This window comes from Rhincodon typus, chromosome 9 (genome assembly GCF_021869965.1).
Source record: "Rhincodon typus isolate 14 chromosome 9, sRhiTyp1.1, whole genome shotgun sequence".
Classification (NCBI taxonomy): domain Eukaryota; kingdom Metazoa; phylum Chordata; class Chondrichthyes; order Orectolobiformes; family Rhincodontidae; genus Rhincodon; species Rhincodon typus.
The window spans coordinates 84,670,568-84,687,724 of NC_063340.1; the positions used below are offsets into that span (position 1 = coordinate 84,670,568).

The 17,157-nt window shown below is 45.6% G+C and overlaps 1 protein-coding gene across 2 annotated transcripts in view; it reads left to right on the forward strand.

Moving 5' to 3' along the window:
- The window catches only part of arfgef3 (ARFGEF family member 3), a 152,118-nt gene that overhangs the window by 68,877 nt on the left and 66,084 nt on the right, over positions 1 to 17,157 (forward strand). For both annotated transcript variants that reach the window (XM_048601100.1, XM_048601101.1), the window contains 5 exons: positions 739 to 1,063; positions 1,871 to 1,983; positions 3,441 to 4,372; positions 10,099 to 10,265; positions 11,321 to 11,486. In XM_048601100.1, the coding sequence (XP_048457057.1) occupies positions 739 to 1,063; positions 1,871 to 1,983; positions 3,441 to 4,372; positions 10,099 to 10,265; positions 11,321 to 11,486 (1,703 nt within the window). The remainder of the gene's footprint in view (positions 1 to 738; positions 1,064 to 1,870; positions 1,984 to 3,440; positions 4,373 to 10,098; positions 10,266 to 11,320; positions 11,487 to 17,157) is intronic.

Sequence of the window (17,157 nt, forward strand, 5' to 3'; positions counted from 1 at the left end):
CTGCTCCTTCAGACTGCTTTCCAATCATGGGGACTAATGCGGATGTGGACAATAATTGACACCAGCTTAAGATATGCCTCATTAATTGTATATTTAGATTTAGATTTGACTTTAGATTTTCATCATGGTGGGATTTGACCTCACTGACATGACCTGTAAATAATTCTGTTGTCAAATAAAGATTATTGTTTCACTGAACCCATTGTGTAATTGGTCAAATTATTTCTAAGACAAAGAACTAACACCTAATTTTAACACAATTAGTGCCTGTGCCCACATTTTTCTGGGCTCCTAGCTGTGGAATTCCTTCAATAAACCTCTCCACCTCATCCTCCTTTAAGACTTCCTCAAAATCTCTTTGTTCAAGATTCTGGTCATCTGCTGTAATGTCTCCTTAAGTGGCTCAATGTCATATTTTGTTTGTAAGTGCCTCTGTGAGCTGCCTTGGGGCAGTGTATTATTATGTAAGAGGTGCTATAAAAATACAAATTGTTGTTGGCTAGGCCCCAAGCTGAGGATAAGGCTTTTCTAAATCTCTCAATCTCTCTCTCCTTTAAGAGGCCATCTGCCACCTGCTGTTGACTAAGTGGCAAGGTCACCTGTCCTACTGTGGGCCAGTGTTCTCTGATAAACGCTCCTGTGCAAAGTATCCTGGTGACATTACTCCGTTAAAAGTGCTACTTAAATGTGAGTTGTTGTCCATGCTTCTTTCTTGAACCCCTTTCTGTGTTGTTGCAGGAAGCAGCTTTGTCCAGCTCTGATTGTTATCCTGGGCAACCCGATCCATGATAAGACCATCTCATCAGGTCACGTCGCCTCGCTGACAGAGACTGAGGCTTCTTTGACCGGGGTCTCCGATCACGGCCGCGGATCAGGCTGTTCGTCCACGGCGCCAGCACTCATTGGACCGGTGGCACGCACAATCTACTACATAGCGGCGGAGTTAGTGCGGCTGGTTGGCTGCCTGGAGTCACTGAGGCCAGTCCTGCAGTCCCTTTACCATCGCCTCCTGCTGTATCCCCCACCACAACATAGAGTGGAGGCTATCAAGATCATGAAGGAGGTGGGTTGGTGTCTTTTATTCCACAGGTGAGGCGATGGCCTAGTTGGTATCAGCTGCTGGACTTTTAATCCAGAGACATCCTGGGGACCCAGTTTCGAATCCTACCGTTGGCAGATGGTGGCATTTGAATTCAGTAAGCATCTGGAACTAAGAGTCTAATGATGACCATGGAACCATTCCCCATTGTTGGGGAAAAGTCCATCTGGTTCACTAATGTCCATTAGGGAAGGAAATTGCCCTCCTTACCTGGTCTGGCCTATATGTAACTCCAGACCAACAGCAATATGACTTTAACTGACCTCTGGGCAATTAGGGATGGGCAATAATTGCTGGCCTTACCAGTGACACCCACATCCTATGAATAAACAAAAACAAAGGAAGGAATCCCACTGCCCTTTCCCATTCTGGGCGTGTAGACGTGACTCCTGCCCCTCCCACTCACCAACATGGTTCACTCTGAACTACACCCCCACCCCAAGTGACCTCGTGAAGAGCTGAGTTGGGTTGAGGGATGATTGTTGACCAAGGGAGAACACCTCTTATCTTGGTTGAAAGAGCAGACCTGGGATTTTTACGTCTGCCTGAGAGGAACACACAGGCCCTGAAATATGGCATCTCTGGCAGGGCAGTACTGTCTCAGTGTGGGCACTGAGAGCCTTTGCTCCAATTTTGTGCTCAAAGTTCCCATATGAGGACTTGAAACCATGACCAAGAGACTCCAAGGCAAGGTGGCATCCAATGGTGAGTAGTTAGGACCGTGCTTTTTGTTTTAACTGTGTTAACTCAAATCCATGTCTATCGGGACAGGTCCTAGGTAACCCCCAGCGCCTGTACGATCTTGCTGGCCCAACCGTATATGAAGGGGAAACCAAGAGAAGGTCCAGCCAGAAGAGAAAATCTCACCTGGATCTTCACAAGATGTAAGTCACGCGCTGAATGGATCTGTCCTGTATTTTGCTACTGGTTTATTTCATCAACAGTTTCCTCTTCTGTGTGTTAGGGGAGCTGTTGGTACAATGGGAATGTTGCTGGCCAAGTAATCTACAAGCTGGAGACCCTCGCTAATGCTCCATGAACATGGGTTCAAATCCCAACACTACCCTTGCTGTATTATGAATCCAGTTATAATCCTGGAATGCAAAAGTGATCCTAGTGATTGTTGTAAAAACCCATCTCGTTATTCAGTGCCCTTTAGCAAAGGAAATCTGCCATCTTTAACTTGGCCTGCATATGGACAAGGAAGAAGAATAGACCTATTGGCCCTTCGCTCCTGTCCCGCCATCCAATAAGGTCATGGCTGCTCTGATTTTAACCTTAACTCTACATTCCCACAAACCCCCGATAATCTTTCATCCCCTTGGTCATCAAGAATCTATCCATCTGTGCCTTAAAAACAATGAAAGTTTCTACATCTGCTGCTTTTTGAGGAAGGGAATTCCAAAGACTCGCAACCTTCTGAGAGAAAATAAAGCATTTCCTCTTCTCTGTTTTAAATGGGCAATGCCTTGTTTTTAAGCTATGACCCCTTGTTCTAAATTGGCCCATGACAGGATGCATCCTTTCTACATCCACCTGGTCAGGGTCTTATATGTTTCAATTTAGTCATCTCTGACTCTTCTAAACTCCAGGGGATACAGGCCCAGCCTGTCTTTCCACATTAGGCAATCCACTCATTCCAGAGATTAGTCTAACAAACCTCTTCATATGGCTGCATACCCACAAACTGCCCTTGCAAGCCCCTCAGTTTGAGGTTATTAGGGATGAACAATAAATGCTGGCCTTGCCGGCGGCTTCCACATCCCGTGAAACAATAATTATAATGTTAAGGTTATTTCCCCATGTCCTGCATTTCCCCACCAGAAGTAATAGTTTATCTAACACTCAGCAAGGCTCCTTTGATGGCATCTTCCAAACCCACAACCACTTACGTCTAGGGGGACAAGGGCAGCAGATACATGGGAACACCACCCCCTGCCAATTCCCCTCCAAGTCACACACTATCCTGACTTAGAAATATATCACTACTCTTTCAATGTCACTGGGTCAAAATCCCAGATTTCCCTCCCTAACTGCATTGTCAGTCTACCTATGGCTGACGGACCGAATGAAAATCTGGGATACATCACCTGGGAGGGTAGTTGAGGTGGGAAACATCACAACTTGTAAAAAGTACTTGGATGAGCTCTTGAAATGTCATAACATTCAAGGCTATGGGCCTAGTGCGGGAAAGCGGGGCTCGTGCAGGTTTAGTGTAGCTTTTGCGGTACAAGCTGGATGGGTCGAAGAGCCTGTTGTGTACTGTATGATTCTCTGAAAAGAAGAGCGAGGGTTCTTGAGGATTGACTTTTTACGCTGTTACACTTTTCTTTCTCACCAGCATCATGGACGGAATGACGGAGGCCTGTGTCAAAGGAGGGATTGAGGCCTGCTACGCCTCAGTGTCTTGCGTCTGCTCCTTGCTGGCGGCCCTTGATGAGTTGAGCCAGGGGAAGGGGCTGAGTGAGGAGCAGGCGCGGCACCTGCTGAAGCACTCGGAGGAACTGAAGGGTGGCACCGAGTCCACCCGGGAGTCCATGGAGATCAGCGAGGCCGACTTCAGGTGGCAGAGGCACATCCTGTCGGCTGAGCATGCTCACTGGGAGTCCAGCAACGAGAAGAGCCCCGACATCAGCATCAGCGTCACCACGGAAACCGGACGCACCACCCTAGAGGAGGGCATGGGGCAGACCACCCCGGAGGAGAACCCCCCGCTGCTGAGAAACCACTTGGATTACTCTGCGGGCCTTGATGCTAACGAGGCACTGAGTAAAATGCCGGCACTGGGATTGGAGCAGGCGGAAACGCTGGAAGGAATCCATCGAAACAGCATGCACGCCTATCCCGATTTAGCCAACTTCCTGTCAGTCGACCCCAGGGTGAACAAACCGCCTGGTTCCCGATACAGCGAGAGTAACTTCAGCATTGACGAGCAAGACATTTCCAGGACTGAGTTCGACTCCTGCGATCAGTATTCGATGGCAGCCGAGAAAGACTCGGGCAGGTCAGACGTCTCGGAGATCGGTTCCGATAACTGTTCCCTGGCGGACGAAGAGCAGACGCCTAGGGACTGCCTGGGTCACAGGTCGCTGCATGGAGCCACCCTCACACTGAAGGTCCTAAAGAACCAGGAGGCTGACCAACACAGTGCCCGGATATTCGTCCAGTCTGTTGTCACGCTCCTCCCTCGCCTCCTGTCTCTCCAGAACACGGAGGAGGTTGACTCATCCCTGCAGAGTTTTGCCTCTACGTTTTGCTCGGGTCTGCAGTCAGGTATCCCACACCACTGCCTCCACCCCACACAACCCTCAACCCTTTTGACTGGCCGAGCGGTGAAATCTGTAAGCCATTTGTGGCCAACTCAATTTTTAAGCTGTCAGTGTAAAACCAGATGGGGCCAAAGACAGGAATGAGAGTAGATGGCTCCCACCTCTTACATTGGTCTGTGTGAGGACAGAATGTCTTGGTTCATGTTGCACTCCTGAGACTGGACATTTAATCTAGGCTGTCACTTACTCCAGTGCAATGCTGAAGATGTGCTGCACTGTCCGAGCTACCGTCTTTCAGACGAGAGGTTAAACCAAGGCTCTAGCACTCCTTTTAGGTTGACATAGTATCCCTACTGTATGGAAGCAGGCCATTTGGCCCATCAAGCCCACACTGACCTTCCAAAGAGCATCACAACCAGACCCAACTCCACTGCCCTGTCTCCACATTTCCCATGACCAATCCACCTAACCTGCACATCTTTGGACTGCGGGAGGAAACCAGAGCACCCGGAGGAAACCACGCAGACACGGGGAGAATGTGCAAACTTCACACAGACAGGGTTGAATCGAACCCGGTTCCCTGGCACTGTGAGGCAGCAGTGCTAAGCACTGAGCCACCGTACCACCCCCATAAAAGATCCCCTTGAAACCTGGAAAGATCCCCTTGAATCTCATCATTTTGGTGACTACTGGGGGTTGGGAATTGGTGGGGAGGCCCCAGTGTCTTGGTTCATATTTATCTGTTATCACTTAGACAGATTAGTTTGGTAATTTCTCTCATTATTGTTCTGTGCTTGCTGTGCATAAATTGATGGCCGTGCTTTTTACCGTCGTGATTATACTGCACAAGAACTTCATATGTTGAATTAGACAGCAAAAGCCTTCCATAGATTTACAAAGATTTTGTTGTGAATCGATAGTATAGCACAGACTCCATTTTCTATAGTTTAGCACAGTCCCGAGCTTCCACCTTTCCCTTCTATTTCCCTGCTTTGTCCTGAAGGCATCCCACATTGGGGAAGGATTCAGCTGTACTTTGTCCTTTATTAAAACGTGAAACCGCTTTCTAGAGGCATTGTAACATTGACTAGAAGGGAAAACAAGGGGAACTAAATCAGAATGCCATTGGATGAGAAAATAATTCACCCCAGTCCCTATGATGCCCACCTAACCCAAAAATATTCTGGAATGCCAAGCTCTTTGAGGGCACTGGGGCTCAGATGTACCCACAAAAGTGAGGTGGGAAGTTCAGGAACCTGGACCCCTTCTGTAGTTCTGAGGAAGGGTCAACGGACCCGAAACGTTGACTTTGATTTTTTCTTCGCAGATACTGCCAGATCTGCTGAGCTTTTCCAGCAACTTCTGTTTTTGTCTCTTCTATAGCCCACTGCCTTGGCCTATTGATGGCTACTTTAGCCACAGCGAGGTTCTCCAACCTGCCCACCCTCAATCTCACCGAGTACCTAAAGATCTGGAGAGTGGGGCTGAAATGCAAGCAGAGGGACAACAACAAATTCTTTAAATAATTAAAAAGGGGCTGCAGTTTCCCAGAACCAAATACATGTGTCCCACGGATTCCGCAGCACCTCAAAAGAGGAGGGCCGTGAGTCCGTGAACCATCTTATTCTACATTTGCAGGGCACTGCTGTGTGCAACAGCCTTCACCTCAGGTCCCTGATGGAAAGTGAGGAGACAGGGATGTGATCACTCTGGAGAGGGTGAAAAGGGGCTTTTTACCAGGATGTTGCCTGGGCTGGAGAGTTTCGGTTATGAGGAGAGATTGAATAGACTATGATTGCTTTCCTTCGAGCAGAGGAGACATGAGAGGGGACGTGAGTGAGGTGTATATGAGGGGCACAGATAGGGTAAACAGGAAGAAACTTTACCCCTTGATGGAGGGAGCAGTGACCAGGGGCACAGTCCTAAGGTAAAGGGCAGGAGGTTCAGAGGAGATGTGAGGAAAAGAGCCTTTTTACACAGGGGGTGGTGGGAGTCTGGAACTCACTGAGTGTAAGCGTGATAGAGACAGAAACCCTCATCACATTGAAGAAGTATTTAGAGGTGCACTTGCAATGCCAAAGCATACAAGGCTATGGCCCAAATGCTGGGAAATGGGATTAGAATAGTCAGGTGGCTGTTTTTGGCCAGCGTGGACACGGTGGGCTGAAGGGCCTTTTTCTGCACCGTTGATCCCTATGAATCTGTGTCTCTTCCATTGGGTGTCCTCACTGCCTGTAGGCAGAAAGGAAATGCCAATGTGTGTCTGGGTGGCAGGTAAAGGATAAGAAGTGGATGGTGTTGGTGGCCTGTACAGGAAACTCCTCCATGCCACGCAGACAGAACTTATCTGTTACCTTTATATTAAGCCACCAGCAATCACCCGTGTTATGAAAGGTACAGCAGTGCAACCATAACAGAAGGGAAGTGGTGGGAAAGAGAGAGGGGTTTGAATTAAAATGAAGTTGGAGGAAGGGAGATAAAGCACTCCAAACCCCATGATGCCAACCCTATAGAACTCTCCTCTTCAATTACAAAGCCCATGAGGCATCTCAATTAACTCTGGAGCTGATCTATTTGAGCCTTAGAGGGACACACATTTCCAACTCTATGCTTAACTGGCTGCAAAGTGCTTTGGAACTTCATGAGGTCATAACAGGTGCTATATAAAGGCAAGTATTTTCTTTATTGGTCCACACTTATGCTTAATTATAGATTGGGGGTTGGTTAGTTCAGTTGGCTGGATGGCTGTTTTGCCATGCAGAGTGATGCCAACAGCATGGGTTCAGTTCCCACTCTGGCTGAGGTTACCATAAAGGGCTTTTCTGCTTAACCTTGCCCTTCACCTCTGGTGTAGTGGCCCTTAGGTTAAACCATCACCGGTCATCTCTCTTTAAAGAAAGAACAGAACTGTGGTGATTTTTATTATAGATAATTTAATAGAATCATGTTAGAGTCAGTTACAGAGTAAATGGCTGCTTCATTATTTAACCCTTAAAGTGCTTATCCTTGTAATAAAAGAAGACGAGAGATATTGAGGCTCTGACCAGAAAAAGGGAGACATGGCTCAGGTACAGGCAGCTGGGATCAAGTGAATCCCTGGAGGTATATGGGGGATACAGGAGTTTGCTGAAGAAGGAAATCAGGAGGGTGAAAAGGGGGCACGAGATAGCTTTAGCTGAGATGATTAGGGTGAATCCAAAGAAATTCTTTAAGTATATTAAAGGATAAAGAATAACTAGAGAGAGAATAGGACCCCTCAAGGACTAAAGAGGACATGTATGTGTGGAACCGCAGGAGATGGGCAAGGTCCTCAATGAACATTTCTCCTCTGTGTTTACCGTGGAGAAAGAAATGAAGACTTGGGAACTTGGGGAAGTTCATAGCGATATCTTGGGGACAGTCCATATCACGGTAGAGGTGTTGTTGGACGTATTAGAATATATGAAGATGGATAAATCTTCTGTTCCTGATCAGATAAATCCAAGAACCCTGCAAGAGGCTAGAGAAGAAATTGCAGGGACCCTGGCTGATATATTTGCATCATCGTTAGCCTTGGGTGAGGCCCCAGAAGACTGGAGGGTAGCGAATGTTGTGCCCTTATTCAAGAAGGGCTGCAAAGAAAAACCTGGGAATTATAGACCAGTAAGCTTAACATCTGTAGTAGGTAAGTTACTTGAGAAGATTCTGGGGGATAAGATACACATGCATTTGGAAAAACAGGGTTTGATTAGGAGTAGACAGCATGGCTTCATGCATGGGAGATCATGCCTCACAAATTTGTTCGAGTTCTTTGATGAAGTGACCAAGAAGGTCGATGAGGGCAGGGTGGTAAATGTAGTCTATATGGATTTCAGTAAGGCCTTTGATGAGGTTCCACATGGTAGGGCTGCTCTGGAAGATTAGATTGTGTGGAATCCAGGGAGAGCTGGAAAATTGGATACACAATTGGCTTCATGGTAGGAAGCAGAGGGTAATAGTGGAAGGATGTTTGTTGGACTGGAGGCCTGTGGCTAGTGGTGTGCCTCAGGGGTTGGTGCGAGGCCCATTGCTGTTTGTTATCTATATCGATGATTTGGATGAGAATGTACAAGCATTATTGGTAAGTTTGCAGATGACATTAATATAGGCGGTATCATGGACAGTGAGGAAGGTTTTCAGAAATTACAGCAGGATCTTGATCAGCTGGGGAAGTGGATCGAGAAATGGCAAATGGAGTTTAATATAGATAATGTGAGGTGTTGCATTTTGGAAAATCAAATCAAGGTCGGAGTTTCATGGGAATAGCAGGGCCTTAAGGAGTGTAGTGGAACAGAGGGACCTTGGAGTTAGGGTGCATGGTTCTCTGAAAGTGGAGTCACAGGTAGACAGGGCAGTGAAGAAAGCTTTTAGCACACTGGCCTTCATCAGTTAGGGCATTGAGTACAGAAGTAAGGAAGTTATAATACAGTTGTACAGGACATTGGTGAGGCCGCACTTGGGGTATTGTGTTCAGTTTCGGTCACCTTGCTGTAGGAAGGATGTTATTAAACTGGAAAGAGTGCAGGAGAAACTTACAAGCATGTTGCCAGGACTCAAAAGACTGAATTATAGGGAGAGGTTGAACAAGCTAGGACGTTTTTCTTTAGAGTGTAGGAGACTGAAGGGGGATCTTATAGAAGTGTATAAGATCATGAGAGGCATGGATAGGGTGAATACATTCAATCTTTTTCCATGGGTTGGGGAATTGGGGACTAGAGGGCATCAGTTTAAGGTAAGAAGGGAAAGAATACATGGGAACCTGAGGAACAACTTTTTGCACAGAGGGTGGTATGCATATGGAATGAGCTGCCAGCGGAAGTGGTTGGGGTGAGTACATTAGGGCATTTGGATGAATACATGGATAGGAAAGGTTTAGAAGGACATGGGCCAAGTGCAGGGAAATGGGGTTAGCGTGGATGGACATTTTGGTCAGCATGGACCAGTTTGGGCTGAAGGGCCCGTCTTCGTTCTGTGGAACTCTATGACTCTATGATAGTTTAAGTCATTGTGTAATCAGTCAAAGCTGTACGTAGACCAGCGATAGATTGTTCCAAGCTGTTGGTAGCACTTTGACAGTTGGTAACTGTCTATAGTGGTGTATGCTTACTCAGTTCTGAGTGAAAGGTCATCAGTTCGAAGACTGGAGTACGTATTCCGGTTCCCATTCTTTGTGTGGATGCTGAGGGAGTGCTGCACAGTCAGAAGTGGATGAGACATTAAATCGAGGAATATCTTCTCTTTCAGGTGGACGTGAAAACTCCATGACATTATTTTAAAGACAAGTGAGAGAGTTCTCCCTCGTGCCCTGGTCAAAATTCACCCCTCAGTCAACATCGCTGCAGCAGATAATCTGGTTATCGTCACGGTGCTGTTGTGGGATCTTGCTGTGTGCATATTGGTTGTCACGTTTGCTGCATGACAGCAGTGACCTCACCACAAAAGTGGCTGCAAAGCACTTTGGGAAATCATAGGTAGTTATATAAATGCAGGTTCTGGCTTTCTGATGGAAATGTCTGAGGTACAGCAGTACACTCACTGAACCCAGCGAGTTCAACAGAACATCCTCCAATCCACTCCCCCCACCCCGAGCCACTCCAAAGAGGGAATGGTTTCCCCATTTTATTTCATGATGGTAACATCGATTGTGAGTGTCCTGCCATTGCTCAGCAGCTGATGTGGTGACAGACTCGTGTGTGTCTATGTCTGTTCTAGAGCTGTTACATTCTCCGGGCATCGACGGCAGTGAGGGTCCCTGCTGCCAGACACTGATGAATGCAGATGGATTGTACCTGGTGGCTTTCCACGCGCTGTCACTCAACCTCAAGCTGATCGCCTGTGATTACTACCGAAAAAAACCGGCACCCGTCCCTGCATCATTGGTAAGCACTTGGTCTTTGGGTTTTGGCCTTTGGATTAAACAGCACCTCATGCAGGAGGGTTTCCCCCTTGGCTTCAGAGTCTAATGGGGTGGTGGTGTTGGGGGTTATTTTATGTGCTGATGAGACGTGAGCATTGCTGGCTAGTCCAGCATTTATTGCCCATCCCTAGGTGCACTTGAGAAGGTAGTGGTGAGCTGCCTTCTTGAACCGCTGCAGTCTACCTGTTGTAGGTAGACCTACAATGCCATTTGGGAGGGAATTCCAAGATTTTGATCGAGTGACGGTGAAGGAACAGTAATATATTTCCAAGTCAGGATGCTGAACGACAGGGAGGGGAACTTGTAGGGGGTAGTGTCCTCATGTATCTGCTGCCCTTGTCCTTCTAGATGGAAATAGTTGTAGAAAATGCTGTCAAAGGATCTTTGGTGAATTACTTCAGTGGAACTTTAGTTTGGAATTATATTCAGCATGGACCTGTTGGACCAGAGGGTCTGTTTCCATGCTGTATGACCCTATGACTCTATGACACTGAAGTTAACTGACAGGGAGTCTCCTTGAACTGGTGTTTGGGTAAATTCCAGTTGGTCTCTAATAATGGGCCATGTACTGTTATCCCCCAACCCCATGATGCCCCTTCTTTGTGCCCACATTATCTGTGTCTCCCAGTAGTCCCAGTAACAATGTCTAACAAACGATTGAAACATGGACATAATTACTATTATGCAATAAACTACATCTTGTTTAAGACAGGGTCCTCTTCTTCTTAAGACTCCTAGTGGTTGTTGGTTGTTCCACTGCAAACCAGTGTTCCAGTCCAAGAGAGAGGACTTGTGGCAGCTTCCTTCTAACTACAAAGAGCACAAACTCCAACTAAAAGTCTCCACGAAGACCAGAACAGTTATTCCTGTTGAGAGTATGTGCTGACCCTCTGTGTATAGACTCACCCTGCTGCCATTTATTTTAAGGTACCAAGCACCAGGGGGCTAGACCTAATAACTGTTGTTGATAAATATGATTGTACAGTGGTTTTGAGGTGCTCGGTTGTGTTTCTGCAGAAGGAGTTTGTGAGGCAGGTTCAGAGCAGTCGAGTTCTGATGGTGCTGTCACAGGCCTGGATCGAAGAACTTTACCACCAGGTGCTTGACCGGAACCTGCTGGGTGAAGCTGGGTACTGGGGAACGGCAGAGGAACACGGTCTGCCTTTCATCACTATGTTAACCGGTGAGTTGTCCATCCATCATTCTTAACCTCATGGAATGGGATAAAGAATGAATCTTCACCGAAATGAATTATGGAAGAGTATGTGGGAAAGTTCTGCCTCCCTGCTGTCTATTGCTTACCACTTTGGTGAATGTGCTTTCAGCCACCCATGTTTTATATCCTAAAATTCCTTCTCTAAATCTTTCCATCTCTCTACCTTCTCCTCTCTTAATGGTGCTCCCTAAAACCCGCCTCTTTTCACCAGCTTTTTGGTTACCTTTTCCGGTATCTCCTTATGTTGCTCCGTGTCAAGTTCTGGGTTCTCATCTCTCCTGTGAAGGAAGCATTTTGGAATGTTTTGCGATGTTAAAAGAATGAGGGAATGCAAAGTATTGTTGCTGTAGATGGGGACAGGATACAGTTCCATCTAATGGCTACGCCCTGCACCTATGCTGGTTCTGTTTACATTGGACATTCCTATTATACTTTCACTGTACCTCGTACCACAACACTAGAACAGGGCATTGGTGCCACACACATCATTGTTATGCACCGGATATAGGAACTTGGCAACCACTTTATCCATAGGCACATGTGTAATTCACCACCATGCACTAATGTCTGGTCTCCACCTATTTACTTACCTGATCTCAGAACCCCACCTTTTCCGCTTCATTCTCCATTCCTTACCCTGCACCTCTCACACTTCACTTGCCATACCCTCGCCTCTTTGCTTGCCGTCCTGCTTGCTGTTATACACACGATCTGAACAATTCAGTAGAGATTTCACATTCATACCTGGAGCCTGCACTGCTGTAAGTGCCTGGAATTCATTTTATACTCATAATATGTGCAAGATAACTATCTTCACTTAATCCTTGCTTTAGAAATCAGGAGATACTAAGGAGTGCAGATGTTTAAGTCAGAGTAGATACTGCTTTAGAAATCAGCCTGCTTTTATCAGGACACATTGCTGTAATTTCAAACATGAGTTATTGTAGCATTAGTTCAGAGACTCTGCAGCCTCTTTGGCTGAGAAAGCCTCTTTGGTGTTGTGTGTGATATAAATAGAATCTACAGACTTCAATCTAGACTGTTTAAATAGATTCTGCGGATTATAGTTATGCACTGTTTAATTAGATCCTAAAGACTATTGTCGGATTCTGGATAATCCAAGATGGAGGACGGGAAAAAGTTGTGGCTGTAAGAGCTGCTCCTTTTTTGAGGTATTTTCAGTGTTGGAGCTGATTTCCTTGAATTCTAGGAGCCATAATTACTGTTTTATAAGCTATTACATTGTTTTGGAAGTTTGGGAAAGAAAAGATCAAAACAACGGCATTTTAAAAAGTAGGAAGACAGACAAAGGTAGTGACCACATAGGCAGTGAATCAAACAGAGAAAGTAACCTACACTGGTGTCTGACCCAGCAGTGAATCTGCACAGCTAACTGTTCTGCTGTTTGATTTCAAGTATCCCTGGACATCGGAGTTCATCTAAGAAAAAAATTAACAAACTGCAAAATTCAGCACTGACCTTGGAGAAACCTGTGTGAGAGAGTTCACAGCAGGGGAGCAGCTGAGTGGCTTTTAAAGTGTAACCTTACTGTTTTTTTTCCTAAATGCACAATAGTGAGTAGTGTGAGTTCTTTTTTGATTAAATGTTTTATTGAGATCTATCTCTTGATTAAACTTTAAAAATATAAAATGTAGGTACTAAGTTAGCCTGGAGCAGTGTTTTTTAGAGCAATAAGACTGTGCTATTTTCTGGGTCTGTAGATTGTTAAGGTGCAAAGATGGCCTTTTGTAGAGTGATGTGCTCTTCCTGTCAGATGTGGGAGATTAGGGAGAGTTTCCATGTTACCGATGACTATGTCTGCAGGAAGTGTGCTTGTCTGCAAAAGCTCACGGATCGCAGGATCGGTTGGAGAGGTAGTCAGGGGCAATGAGGAATCTACAGGAGCTGGGGGATGTGATGGATGGTAGTTGCAGGAAAGGAGATAAACCGAAGATACAGTCAGGTGGATGGGTTACCTCCAGGAAAGATAGGAGAGGGAGAAGGGTGGTGCAGGAGTCTCCTATGTCTATCTCCATCTCAAACAAGTATGTTGTTTTGGAAAATGTAGGCAGTGATGGACTCTCAGGGGAATGACAGCCAGGTTTCTGATACCGGGACTGGCTCTAATGTAATGAGGGGTACATCAGGTTCCAAGCTATTGATTGCGATAGGGGACTCTCTAGTCAGAGGCACAGACAGTCGTTTCTGTGGTTGAGAGCAAGAAATCAGAATGGTGTGTTGGCTCCCCGGTGCCGGGATCAAGGATATCTCGGAGAGGGTGTAGAATATTCTCAAAGGGGAAAGGGTCCAGCAGGAGGCCGTTGTACGCATTGGAACTGATGACATAGGAAGAGAAAAGGATGAGATTCGGAGGAGACAGTATAGGATGTTAGGCAGGAAATTAAAAAGGAGATCCTTGAGAGTAGTAATAGCTAGAATACTCCTGGTGCCACGAGCAAGTGAGGGTAGGAATAGGAGGATGATTGCGTGGCTGAGGAGCTGGTGCAGGGAAGAAGGATTCACATTTTTGGATCTTTGGAATTTCTTCTGGGATAGAAGCGACCTGTATAAGAAGGATGGATTGCAACTGAATTGGAAGGGAACAATATATTGGTGAGAGACTTGCTAGAGCTGTTTGGGATGATTTAAACTAGTAAGGCGGGGTGGGTTGGGGTGCAGGAAGATAGTGAGGAAAGAGATCATTCTGAGACTGGTACAGTTGGGAAAAGGAGCAAATCAAACAGTCAGGGCAGGCAGGAACAAAGCAGAGAACAAGGTAGGACTAATAAATTAAACTGCATTAATTTCAATGCAAGAGGCTTAATAGGTAAGGCAGATGAACTCAGGTCATGGTTGGGAACATGGGACTGGGATATCATAGCACTTACAGAGACAAGGCTCAGGGATGGACTAGACTAGAAACTTAATGTTCTATGGTATAGATACGATAGAAAGGGGAGCAAGAGAGGAAGGGGACTGGCGTTTTTGATTAGGGATAAAATTACAGCTGTACTTACGGAGGATATTCCTGTGAATACGTCCAGGGAAGTTATTTGGGTGGAAATAAGAGGATGATCACCTTATTGGGATTGTACTATCGACCCCCGCAATAGTCAGCGAGAAATCGAGAAACAAATTTGAAGGAGATCTCAGTTATCTGTAAGAATAATAGGGTGGTTATGGGAAGGGATTTTAACTTTCTAAACATAGACTGGGACTGCCATAGTGTAAAGGGCTTGGATGGAGATGAATTTGTTAAGTGCATACAAGAAAATGTTCTGATTTAGTATGTGGATGTATCTACTAGTGAAGGTGCAAAACTTGACCTACTCTTGGGAAATAAGGCCAGACAGGTGACTGAGGTGTCAGTGGGGGAGCACTTTGGGGCCAGAGACCATAATTCTGTTAGTTTTAAAATAGTGATGGAAAAGGATTGACTGAATCTAAAACTCAGTTCTAAATTGGAGGAAAGCCAAGTTTCACGGTATTAGGCAAGAACTTTCAAATGTTGGTTGGGGGTGGATGTTCACAGGTAAAGGGATGGCTAGAAAGTGGGAAGCATTCAATAATGTGATAACGAGAGTCCAGAGACAGTATGTTCCTGTCAGTGTGCAGGGCAAGACTGGTAGGTGTAGGGAATGCTGGATGGCTAAAGAAATTAAGGTTTTGGTCAAGAAAAAGAAGGAATCATATGTAAGGTATAGGCAGCAGGAATCGAATGAATCCCTTGGAAGAGTATAAAGGCAGTAGGGAGTATACTTAAGAGGGAAATCAGAAGGGCAAAAATGGGACATGAGATAGCTTTGGCAAATAGGGTGAAGAAGAGGTTAAGGGATTCTACAAATACATTAAGGATGAAAGGGTAACTAGGGAGAGAATGGGGTCCCATAGGGCCGCTTATGTGTGGAACCTCAGCAGGTGGGGGAGATACTAAACAAGTATTTGCATCATTGTTTATTGTGGAGAAAGATATGGAAGATATCAAACATGGGGAAAAAATAGCAACATCTTGAAAAATGTACCTATTACAGAAGAGGAGATGCTGGAAAGCTTAAAACGCATAAAGGTGGATAAATCCCCGGGACCTGATCAGGTGTACCCTAGAACTCTATGGGAAGCTAGGGAAGAGATTGCTGGGCCCCTTGCTGAGATATTTGTGTCATCGATAGCCACAGGTGAGGTGCCAGAAGACCAGAGTTTGGCTAACATGGTGCCACTACTTAAGAAAGGTGGTAAGGAAAAGCCAGGGAACTATAGGCTGGTGATGCTAACATGGGTGGTGGGCAAGTTGTTGGAGAGAATCCTGAGGGACAAGATTTACATGTATTTGGAAAGGCAAAGACTGATTAGGGATTGTGAATATGGCTTTGTGCATGAGAAATTGTGTCTCACTAACTTGATTGAGTTTTTTGAAGAAGTAACGAAGAGGATTGATGAGGGCAAAGCGGTGGATGTGAGCTATATGGACTTTTTGTTATTTATATAAATGATTTGGATGTGAACATAGGAGGTACGGTTAGTTTTAGTAAGTTCACAGATGATACCAAAATTGGAGGTATAGTGGACAGCGAAGAAAGTTTCCACAGAGTACACTGGGGTCTTGATCAGATGGGCCATTAGGCTGAGGAGTGGCAGATGAAGTTTAATTAGGTAAATGTGACGTGTTGCATTTTGGAAAGGCAAATCAGGGCAGGACTTATACACTTAATGGTAAGGTTCTGGGGTGTGTTGCTGAACAAAAAGACCTTGGAGAGCAGGTTCATAGTTCCTTGAAAGTGGAGTCCCAGGTAGATAGGATAGTGAAGAAGTCATTTGGTATGCTTGCTTTTATTGGTCAGGATATTGAGTACAAGAGGTTATGTTGTGGCCATACAGGACATTGATTAGGCCACTGTTGGAATATTGCGTGCAATTCTGGTCTTCCTGCTATAGGAAGGATGTTGTTAAACTTGAAAGGGTTCAGAAAAGATTTACAAGGATATTGCTGGGGTTGGAGGGTTTGAGCTATGGGGAGAGGCTGAATAAACTGGAGCTACTTTCCCTGGAGCATGGGAGGCTGAGGGGTGACCTTACAGAAGTTTATGAAATCATGAGGGGGGTGGATACGGTAAATAAACAAGGTCTTTTCCCTGGGATGGGGGAGTCCAACACTAGAGGGCACAGATTTAAGGTGAAAGTGGCAAGATTTAAAAGGGACCTAAGGGGCAACTTATTCACACAGAGGGTGGTGCATGTATGGAATGAGCTGCCAGAGGAAGTGGTGGAGGCTGGTACAATTACAACACTTAAAAGACATCTGGAAGGCTACATGAATAAGGAGGGTTTAGAGCGATATCGGCGAAATGCTGGCAAATGGGACTGGATTTATTTAGAGTATCTGCTTGGCATGGATGAGTTGGACCAATGGGTCTGTGTCCATGCTGTACATCTCTGTGGCTCTATGACTCTAGTGGTCTATTTAAGTAGATTCCATAGACTGTTGGCTGTATAACGTTTAAAATGATTTTGTAGACTGTTTGCTACACTGAACTACTTTAAATAAATTCTATAGACTGCTTGTTGTACTGTAATGTTGAAATAGATTCTGTGGACTGTTTGCTATGGTGTGCTGTTTAAATGGACTCTGTAGGCTGTTTGC